The 11,099-nt window shown below is 45.7% G+C and overlaps 1 protein-coding gene across 1 annotated transcript in view; it reads left to right on the top strand.

The window, feature by feature from the left end:
- Positions 1 to 745: 745 nt before the first annotated feature.
- NOC2L (nucleolar complex associated 2 homolog (S. cerevisiae)) overlaps positions 746 to 11,099 on the top strand; it is a gene marked incomplete at its 5' end in the record, with an annotated part of 36,560 nt that continues 26,206 nt past the window's right edge. Inside the window, 9 exons of the mRNA XM_009077984.1 lie at positions 746 to 892; positions 1,386 to 1,557; positions 2,322 to 2,432; positions 3,333 to 3,450; positions 3,977 to 4,067; positions 5,461 to 5,539; positions 7,203 to 7,313; positions 8,352 to 8,465; positions 9,054 to 9,242. Coding sequence (XP_009076232.1) covers positions 746 to 892; positions 1,386 to 1,557; positions 2,322 to 2,432; positions 3,333 to 3,450; positions 3,977 to 4,067; positions 5,461 to 5,539; positions 7,203 to 7,313; positions 8,352 to 8,465; positions 9,054 to 9,242 — 1,132 coding nt within the window. The remainder of the gene's footprint in view (positions 893 to 1,385; positions 1,558 to 2,321; positions 2,433 to 3,332; positions 3,451 to 3,976; positions 4,068 to 5,460; positions 5,540 to 7,202; positions 7,314 to 8,351; positions 8,466 to 9,053; positions 9,243 to 11,099) is intronic.

Here is an 11,099-nt window from a genome sequence, read left to right as displayed (position 1 = left end):
TCTCTCTCTCTCTCTCTTTCCTCCTCTGCCTCTCTCTTTCCCCCTCTGATACTGAGAAGTAGACTGAAAGCAGGAATTGAACAGTTAAAGATGAAAGCATAAAGAATAACTGTACTAATGGCACTATTTCAGCTTAATTAGCAAAATAGCAAGGATTGCATAGACAAAAAGCTTCACTAATGGTATTGTTGTGGCTTGGTTGGCGAAACGATGCACCTTATCTATAAGGCAGTAGAGCTAACTAGACTCAAACCGTGGCAGTAGGAGGAAAACTAAGACCATGTAGAGGTGTGGAATGAAGAAACAAAATGTTCAAGGTAGAGGCAAGGTCAGCAAGGCATGCAAAACTGTACAAAGGGGTAAACAGTTGCATAATAAGGGTGTCCAAAGGGTACTGAGGAAGAGGAGACACTTCATCTTCACGACCACCGAATGACCACCAGGACCATGGGACTGATGCCAAGAGGGAGAAGACAGAGGAGTATATGATAATGATTTCTGAGGACCAATTATAATAATAACCACCCATTCCTGGAAATAATGAATATGTATGAGCATTTAGTGGATAGAAACTGTGACGTTTTTGCCCCTGGTTGCACAAGTTTGGTGGAATAATCTCCCTTGTGCCCAGCACTGAATGAACAAATACCTGCTACTCAGAGATACAAGTCTGTGAGTAGTTCTTTTCCAGGCTTTTCTCAGCATCACCTCCATCTCTCTCCCCCCTCTCTTTCCCCCCCTCTAGGAGACTGGAAGAGCTGAGCCTGGATGAATTCCTTGCTGCTGGCTCTGAGTCAGAGGCTGACAGTGGCTGTGAGGAGGAGGAGACTGTGAGGCAGTGGCAGCCGAGCAGCAAGGCAAGGCAGAATGGGCAGGCACAACCTGCTGTCAGGTAAGGGAGAAGGACTGAAAGACTTTGGAGTAGCTGCAAGGTAATGATGAGGTAGTTTTTGAGCTCTGCTAATTGTTATTAGAAGCCAAAACAGTTGTTTATTATCAGGTAAGATTTCACTGAGATTTCATTGTCAGGGTTCTCTGGTAGTGCAGCTTTGAGTGTTTTTGTAAAAGCTTATGGGAGTAATTGTATTAAACTGAGAAACACATTTATTTTGGTTGTTCAAGATGTTTTCATGGCCTCTGTCAATATCCCAATACAACATGATATTTTGCTATCAAGATCTCTTAGTGCTTAATGGAAATAACCTATTTCAAGTGCTCCAGAGCAGGTGATAAACAAGGTCCAGAACTGTGGCCACAGCTGTGATAGATCCATCAACACTGAAATTAGCCCCAGGTGTACTTAGTGACCAAATGTGTCTTGTTTTCCTCGCAGCACCAGCAGAAGTTTGAGCAGTGAATAACACATGTTAATTCTTATCCACCAGGAAGAAGGGAAAGGCATCTGAACACAAGGATCAGCTCTCCAGGCTGAAGGACAGAGACCCTGAGTTTTACAAGTTTCTGGAGGAAAATGACCGCAGGTTGTTGGATTTTGATGCTTCAGACAGTTCTGAGGAGGAGGAGGATCCACTGCACAGACCTCCTGACACACTGGAGGTACCAAACCCTCTTTGGAGTGCTGCAGTCAGTGAATTCAGTTATTTTCAAGTGAAGAATTCAAGTTTCAGTGCAGGGCTTGAGTACAGAATCACAGAATGGCTGGGTTGGGAGGGACCTTAAGGCCCATCTTGTTCCACCCTCTGCCATGGGTAGGGACACATTCCACTAGCCCAGGTTGCTCCAAGGCCTGTCCAACTTGCCCTGGAATACTCCCAGGGATGGAGCAGCCACAGTTTCTCTGGGCAACCTATACCAGTGCCTCAGCACCCTCACAGGGAAGGATTTTTTCCCAATATTCAATCTAAACCTCTTGTCTCTCAGTATATTTGGGCCTACATTGGCACAGGTGGCTGGGGAGGAACTTCCCCAAAGATCATCCAAAGGTGTAGACATTTGTAATCCAGAAATCAGCTGTGGAGCTTGAGGAATACACTAAAGATTTTGAAAACAGAACCTTAGAGTATAATTTCTCTATGGCTTTGCTTTTGTGTCACCTTTCCCAATAAGAATTTTGCCTCAAGTGGTGTTATTTTCCCTTGGATACTTTACATTATTGCACACTGTGGTTATGTAGCAAAACTGCAGAGCTTAAGTGCTTTTCTTCATATGTTTGTACTACCTCTAATTTTATTACTGCTCTAAACAAAGTGCTCATAAAGCATAAATACAATCAGGGCTCTTCAGTAGCTGCTCAGCAAAAGAGGTTGGGCCAGAAAAGAAGTGTCTAAACCTTTGCTTAGTCTTGCTGTTAACTTCTCTAGGAAGCAAGTGATGAAGATGAAGAAGAAGAACAAGAAACAGTCAAAAGGAAGAAAGTTTCTTTCATCCCTGTCAACTTGAAGATGGTTGAAGGATGGAAACAAGCTGCAGAGGTGAGCAGGGAGTTGGAAAATGAGGCGCTTGAGTGTGTTCTTTAAACATTCTTCCATGTGTCCCTGCCTGAAAGACCAACTTGTGGTTTGTTAATCTTCCACAAAAATCTGCAGAGATGTATGTCTTGTGCTCCCAGAGCTGTTGTTGTTTCTGCTTCACTTGTCTGTGCAATTCTTCTTGTGCTGCAGGAGTGTTTGCACTCCAGCTGAGGGAGCTGCTGGAGAAACACGTGGCTCAGAAGAGGTCAGAATGATCACATTTTGATTTTTTCAGCCTCTTGCTAATCCTTTGGGAGCTCTAAGAGCTTTTGTAGTCACATTTTGAGCAGTGATGACATGGCTTGTTTTTCTGACTAAGGGGGGAAGCTCAGATTGGATAATTACTTGCAGCTGATTGATTGCTTCTCTGCCTCACCAACCAATTAAAAGCCAATTTGGAGCAGGTTAAAGCCACTGGCATTTGTTAACACTGTCCTGATGCTTTTTCTTCATAGAATCAGAGAATTTTAGGGGTTGGAATGGAGCTTAGAGATGATCCAGCCCCAACCCCCTGCCCTGGGCAGGGACACCTCCCATCAGAGCAGGTTGCTCAAGGCTTTATCCAGCCTGGAATGAACATTGCCAGGGTTGGGGCAGCCACAGCCTCCCTGGGCAATCTGTGCCAGTGTCTCACCACCCTCACAGGGAAAAACTTCCTAATATCTAACCTAAACTTCCTCTCTGGATTTCTCCCCATTACTCTTTGTCCTGCCACTGCAGCTCTTCCATGGGAGAGGATGGAGCTATTTTTGCCATTAGACTTCCAGTTAATTCCAGCACTCCCAACCCAGTATAATGCTTCAGAGTTCCAGAAAATCTCTTACTTTTTCTCCTCAGCAATCCTTTCTCTTCTTTCCCCAGAGGAACCTAACCCCCAGACTCTTCCATGAAATCACTCAAGCCTACAAAGCAGCTGTGGCAACCACCAAGGGAGACAGTGGTGGTGACCCCAGCAAGTTTCAGGTCACTGATGCTGCAGGTGAGTTCACTGCACCCCTGTGAGAGAATGGAAATAATTTGCTAGGGGTGTTTAGCTGTTGGGAGAGAAGCACTGGCAGGAGTTAACTTACCCTTTCACAGGCTTCATTTCACTTAAGCTACTTATCTTGCTGGTGTGAGTCTGTGCAGTGGGATCTCTGCTGGTGTCCCAGTGTGTCAGTGTTGGTGCTGTTTGTTTAGAGAGCAAAGAGATGATCCTTGTGCCAAAAACTCTCAGTTATAATCCTGTTGTTTAGATTAAAAGTTATAGGGTAAGACAAACTGGTATTTTGTTGTGAAAAATACCAGGTTTTGGTAACTAGAATCCCCAAAATTGGTGTTTTGTCCTTCTTCCCTCTAGAAGCTTGAAGAAACGCAGTAGTTCTGCTGTGGAAATTATTGCTGCAGTTCCTTGGGGATCTCTTTTCACATTAGCTGAGAAACTATAGATAGGAATTACAGAGATGTATAGATAGAAATATACTGAAAGTCATCTACAAATGCTTTCCTGCCTTCTTTTTACACAGTGTTCAATGCCCTTGTGTCCTTCTGTATCCGAGACCTCTTTCACCACCTGCATCAGCTGCTGTTTCCCAAAGCCCCAAAGAACAAACACAAGTAAGTGTGAGCAGATTTGAGAACTGCAAGTCAGAGAGAACTGGTTGGGGAGTTTCAGAGCTGCTTCCTGGCAGTGAAGCTGGAAAAGAGGTGGTAGCTCTTCCCAAATACTTAAGGTTGTCTGAGGTTTCTTCCCCCAAAGTCTGTCCCTGGTGATGTCCAGCTACTTGCAGGGGACGTGTTGCTTCAACAGAAGGAGATGTGGAATTGCATACACTTGGACTCAGGAGCATTGTTCAGGCATTGTAAGTTGGTTAGCAGAGAAAAGGATCAACCCTTCAGTCTGGATATAGGCAGTGTGTTCACAATTGTGTGACTTCAGTTCATCCAGGGCTTTAACACCTGTGTTATGTCCTAAATAAGTTGGTGCTCAAACAGTTTGTGTGCTGCTGGATCCATAATGGAATAGGGAATTGCATGGCTCACCCAGATGCAACTGGAAAAGGTGCTGGAAGTCAGTTCCAGTCTGAACTGGTGAATGAAGCAGTTCTGTAGCTGGGGAGGATGAGCCCAGCAGCTTCAGGGAACAAGCTGATGATACTCCTAGTTTTTTTAACAGGCTGGAGTAGCCTTTTAGCTCCTATGCCAGTTCCCTATTAGACACTGAAGCTTTTAACCTCAGTCCCCTCTACATTTTCAGCTGGACACAGTTTTATTATTTCACACTCTGAGCTCCTGTTTTTCCCATTGTAGAGAGAACTGAATCCCTTTCCACAAGTCCTTTCAGTTCCAGAGCAATTTTGGGGCAGTTAATTTTAATTTCCCTGTGACAGATGAAGGGAAGGGTTAGATAACCTTTACATTCATTTTGACATTGATGCCTAGTCTGAGAAATAAATGCAGTTCTCTTGTATAAACACCAATCTCTTCCCTCCCCAGGCCTGACTTGTACAAACCATGTCTGAATTTGGCATAGCCTGAGGGCACTACTTCATGAGTGCAATGTCAGAGGTTTAGGAGAGACAGAACAAATGTCTCACAACTGCTTTGTCCCAAAAATAGCCTTTTTTTTTTTTTTTTTTTTTTTTTTTTCTGCCAGCCACCCTGCTCTGTTCTCATCAGTGGCTGCAGAGTGCCTGACTGGAAGATAACACCAGTGTGAGAGACTCAGGTCCCCACCAGGCAGGTTTTCTGCTTGTCACAGCTCCCTGTGCTGCCACAGAGCTGAGGAAGCTCTTTGAACTGCATTCTCTGCTTTGCTCCAGGCAGTTTTGACAGAGCAGAAATACTTCTCTTCAGCCATGACAGAGCTGTTACTTCTCTCAGTTGATGCTTTGCAAGCAGTTGTTACTGTCTATATCAAGGAGCTCAACTCACTGCTCATTTTGCTGCTGAAATCTCATTTATTTAATGGCTTTCTTAAAAGCTAACCCCAACTCTTACTCATTTCCAGGATGGTTCTCCCTTCCAGCAGCCCATTGTGGGGTAAGCTACGCCTGGACATCAAAATGTACCTTGGCTGTACCATACAAGTAAGAAATAACATCATATTGTGTGTTCTTTGGGTCAGTCTATGCGTTTCTGGGCTGGTTTTGGGGGATATTTTGGAATGAGGCATCTGAGATATTTTTGTGTCCATCCAGTTCCTTGTCTTTGTTTTGGCAGTATTTGGTCTACCTAACATTGTTGGAGGTTTGTTAGGATGGACCCAAGGTCAAAAGAGAAGGGTTAGAATAACATTCTGGCAGTTGTTTCTGTGTTAATTAGTCTGACAAATGAATATTTAGTGAGCTTTAAAGTCGTTTGCAGTGCTGTGCTCCTGTATTCTGCATTGTTAATTCAGGTTTTGGCACTTCCTGAGGTAAATACTAAGAGGATGTTATGTTAACCTCACATAGGATGTTTCTAAGTATGAGAATGTTCCATCCCACTAGGATATTCCCCAAATTGCTGATGTCTACTGTTTCAGAATCAATAAATGGATGTTTTTTCTGAAGGAATCTCCTCTCCCCAGTTAATTTTTTTTTCATCATGCATCCCCAAATTTAGAATATTAAAACCAAACCAACATTGACATATTCTTTGGAAAGAGGTGCAAGGAAAGGAAACCAAAGTGCTGATGTCCTTAGCTGTGAACTGGCAGAATGACTTAGCAGAAAGAGCATTTTGATCAGCAGAGGGTTTGGGTTTTTTATTTTTTCTCTCAAGTTGTGGTGCCTCTTGCCAGCAGCAGAGGATTGCAGCAGGCAAGGAAAAGCTAGCAGTGCAGTTCCTGGGAGCAATCCCTGTTCCTGTGCTCACTCCCACAGGGAACATTTCCTGGCCAGTAGTTTCTGAGCAATTATCTCCTTTCCTTTTGTTGTCTGAGGGACTCTGCAAAGATTTGCTCAGTCCAGAACCTTTGCTCAGTGCAAGGAGGAGAATAAGGAGGAAAATTTAGGCAAAAAGCTTTTTCTTCCAGCAGTTGGGATTGCAGACAGAGGGACATTGCAGCAGGAGAACCTCTCCAAGTGACTTGGAGCTTGCTGTTCAGATGAGAAACTGCAACATCTCAGGGTTTGGCTCCAGTGAACTGAGCTGAACAACCTGGAAGTATAGAATCATAGAATTTTTTAGGGGTTGGAATGAGCCTTACAGATCATCTAGTTCCAACCCTCCCTGCCCTGGGCAGGGACAAAGATCTTGTTTCTTAATAGTTTATCTAACCTATTCCTTGAGCTAGTGTTAACCTCTTGATCCCCAATAGTATTCCTGCTTCCCACTAAAGAAATCCTGGAGAAATCTATCAGCTCAGATGGTTCCCAAGCCTTGTGCAGGCTGAGGGTGTCTGACCATTTGTAGTGAGATGACATAGACTTTAGTGTCTTAAACTGTATCCAAACTTAGATTGTGGAGTGTACACAAGTGAGGCTTTATCTGATGAGCTCAGGTGCCATTAGCTATCCAAGTCCAGTAGTCTGAGCTCTCATTTTCCAGGATGATGTACATTCAGGGCAGTTATTCAACCTGCCACATGTTTGCTCCTTTCCTGATACAGCTATTGCAGGTTTGTTTGAGCTCCTTTCTAATGAGCTTGATTTTCCAGCCCTTTGGTAACACAGAACTGCTTGGAAACAGCCAAATGCAGATGGTGAAGGATGAGGTGATGAAGACTGAATGCTAAATGGAGTTGTTGGTTTGTTTTTCCCCCCACAGCTCCTGTCCTGTCTAACAGAAGCCTCAGTTGGTGCAGCAGTCCTCCAACATGTCAACTCCACAGTGCCTTACTACTTGTCCTTCCCAAAGCAGTGCCGTGCCCTTCTCAAGGTGAGGGGATGTGCTGTGATGTGAGATCTGAGGTATTTTTTTCTCCCTTCACATGAGCCTGTTGTGGTGTTTGAGCTGGATCCCATGATGGTTCAGCCTCTTGGGGAGGATTCCCACTTCTCCCAAGCCTTCCAGGTGCCTCTAGGTGATCTCAGGCTGATGTGAGTGGGCTGTTGGCTCTGTGTGTAGCTGCTAATTCCCATGCAAGTGGCAGGGAGGTGTTTGGGGAAACTGTCTGCTTCCTCCTCACAGATGGAGTAATTGCTGCCTGTGTGCCAGGCAGTGAGAGTGTCTGTGATACCATTTCAGCTCTCCAGAGCTGGGGGTGGAATATTTTTGCAGCAACTTAGTCACAACTGCTGAGCACTTAAGAACAACAATGGAGGCGTGGAAGAGATGAAGAGGGCAGCAGGGTGACATTGGAGTGAAAAGCAACAAAGCAACATTTAAATGAGGCAGGGAACCCTCTGATGATGAAGGATGACTGGTGTGCAGGGGTGGGAGGCTGGGACACCTCACAGCTGAAGGTGTAGCACTGCTCAGTGCTGCTGGAGGGATTTCACAGTCGGTTTTTCCAGCCCTGCAGCTGATGTTTTGTGGAGTTTCTCAGTGCAGATAAGGTCACTGGTTTTTGGAGGCATCAGGCATGAGTGTGGTTCTGTAGCAGATGCTGACAGGACCAGTCGTAGCCAGTCTGTAGGAGACTGAGTCCCCTGCAAGGCTGATGCTTCTGCTCAGAAGCTCAAATGAGTCCTCAGGCACACAAATAAAAGTGAATGTATTTTTCAGAGGTGCTAGTTTTGGACAGGTTCCTTTCTTGATGATGGAAACATCAACCTTGCCTTGGTGTGGTCTGTCAGCTAGAGTTGTGAGCTCAGAATTGCTGCTGTGACTGATTCTGTGCCAACACATCTTCCCATCTTTGTGTCATCCTCCTCCTCACTGCTTTTTGGTGTGGAGGAGGAAGCTCAGACCTGTCTATAACCAGGAAGGAGCTCTTTATCCCTTCACTCATCTCTATCTTTTGTTTTGTTGCAGCAAACAATCACTTTGTGGAGCACAGGGGAGGAAACAGTGAGAGTCTTGGCCTTCCTTGTGCTGAACAAGATCTGCCGCCACAAGAAGGAGGTGTACCTAAGTCCCTTGCTCAAGGTAGGCCTGGTACCTGCTGCACTCTGCAAGTACCTTAAAGCATTGAGTTGCAGCCTATTAGCTAGAGCAGGTGCTGGAGATGGTTCTGAGTACCTCCAGAACATTAAACAGGGGAGAAATTCTGCTGGGTCAGAGTGATAACCTACTGCTCTTCCTGCTGGAGGCGCAAGGACTGAGCAGGACAGATCTCTGGTGCTCATCTGTGTACTGGATGAGTACTCAACTTCCAGATTCTTGATGTGTTAACATAACACTGAGTTGCTTTGATGTGTAGTTGAGGTTGCCAAGTGTAGTTTCTGTAACTCCTAAGCTGGAGAACTGTGCCCAAGCATAACCATGGGTGGCTCAGACAATCTTCTTGCAGCCAAACAGTGCTGGGACATCAGAGATCTGTGCTAAACAGACTCTTTCCTGTCTCCCCTAAAGAAGAAGCAGGCTGGATTGACTTTGCCATATTCCTTTGAAGTGACTTGTCTTGGCAAAGCAACATTTGACCCCTAATTTGGACATATCTGGATGGGGAAGCTCAACCAGACAACGTTTTTGTCGTGTTTTATGTGGTTTTATCTTGTCCTCTTCCCCTCCCAGCAAATGTACATTGCCTTTGTGAAGAACTCCAGATTCACCTCTCCCAATGTCCTGCCCATGATCAACTTTATGCAACGTACCCTGACAGAGATGTATGCCCTGGACACTCAGACCTCTTACCAGCACACCTTCATCTACATCCGCCAGCTCGCCATCCACCTGCGCAGCGCCATGACCGTCAAGAAGAAGGTTGGTCTGTCTTCTACAGGGAATGTGTGGAGAGGGGAAGTGAAAATCACCTCTTCAGGCTTTTGATAGTGTCTCTATTCAAATTGAAAGAGGGGAAATTTAGGTTAGCTATCAGGATGTTTTTCCTGTGAGGGTGGTGAGCCACTGGCACAGGTTGTCCAGGGTGTTTGTGGCTGCCCCAACCCTGGCACTGTTCAAAGCCAGGTTGGGTCAATCCTTGAGCAACCTGCTCTGGTGGGAGGTGTCCCTGCCCAGGGCAGGGGGTTGGCTTGGCACTGGGTGATCTCTAAGCTCCATTCCAGCCCCTAAAATTCTGTGATGATTCTATGATTCTAAAGTGGCTGATTTGAGTTTGACCCATTTTATAGCCTGCCAGGGAATGGGAGTTCCAGAGATCACCTCAGAGTTGCCTATGTTAGTGTGGAATTTCAGCAAGGAAGGAGAGGAAAGAGAAGGATTCAGGGTGATTCAATTGTGGCCTTCCACTACCCAAAGGAGCTGCAAGAAAGATGGAGAGAGATTATTTGCAAGAGCCTGGAGTGACAGGAAGACTGAGAATGGGTTCACACTGACGGAGGAGGTTTAAATTAGATACCAGGAAGAAAGAATTCCCTGTGAGGGTGGTGAGGCACTGGCACAGGTTGCCCAGAGAAGCTGTGGCTGCTACATCCCTGAGTGTGTCCAAGGCCAGGTTGGATGGGGATTGTAGTAACCTGGGCTGGTGGAAGGTGTCCCTGTCCATGGCAAAGATTTGAGCTAGGAGGTCTTCAAGGTCCCTTCCAACCCAAACCATTCCATGAACTGCAGTGTGGGAGTCACATTTCTCTCCCCACTTTTGCAGGAGCTTGTGCTGTACTTTCCATCCTCTTCCTCAGACATCCTTTTTCCACCCTGAAGCTGCTGTTTGCAGCCTCTGTCCCAAAACCTCAAGGTAAAGAAGATTAGGACCCACTCTGGTGTGTGCATCTTTGCAGTGAAGTCTATGTTATTTAAAGGACTTAACTGCCCAAAGCAGCTCAGACTTTTTGGGAAGATCCTTGGTTTCAGCCACCTCCAGTCTGACCTGGGAAATCTGAGTCAGATTGCTAATCCTGGCTTTAGTCATGTTTAGCAAAACAGACCCCAATAGATTAATTGTTCAGCTGCCCCCAAACATTGTAGGATTGGTGACCAGCTAAATCTCCTGGCTGTTCAGACATGGGGATAAATAAGCAGAGATAAATGAAGTCTGGGCTGCATATCCCCTAATTGGATTGCACTGGCTTCTTACACCCTCAGTTGTGGCCCAGACAAGAGCTAAATCCACTTGACTTCACAGCTGGGGAGGGTTGCAGCAACTTTAAATGAGAACAGCACAACCAAAATGCACAAATCCAAGCAATAAGCCTATTTCAACGGAGGAGCAGTGGATGGTTGTGGAAGGTGATTACAGGGAGCAGATTGCTTGTCTGTTCTCGTGCAAGAGGAGCTGAGAGCAGAGCTTTTTGGGACGTCTCAGTGACCTGGGGAGAGCTGGCAGAGCTCTACCATGTCCAGCTGTGGCTTGGCTTAAGTCCCCTGCAAGGTTTGGGCTGGTGGCTGCAATTAAGGACTTCTGTCCTCGTTTCAGGACTTGTGCATCTTGTTATCCATGCAGAAGAGGAGGTGATCTGGACATTGAAAGTCTGAGACAAACACAAGTGGGAACTGAGCCACCTTTGGTGCAATCTCCTGTGTTCTTCATGCATTTTGGGCACTGCATGTGCCTGGAGAGCCCTTTGAAGAGGATGTCCTTCAGGGACTCTTCTGAGCTTCTATTTAATCTGGCACTGAGCTGTTTCAGCACAGGTCAGGGAGAGTGGGGGTTAGCCCAAAACA

This window comes from Acanthisitta chloris, unplaced genomic scaffold (assembly GCF_000695815.1).
Source record: "Acanthisitta chloris isolate BGI_N310 unplaced genomic scaffold, ASM69581v1 scaffold14597, whole genome shotgun sequence".
NCBI lineage: Eukaryota > Metazoa > Chordata > Aves > Passeriformes > Acanthisittidae > Acanthisitta > Acanthisitta chloris.
Note: the sequence above shows the minus strand (reverse complement) of the source record. Positions and strands in the feature narration are given on the sequence as shown.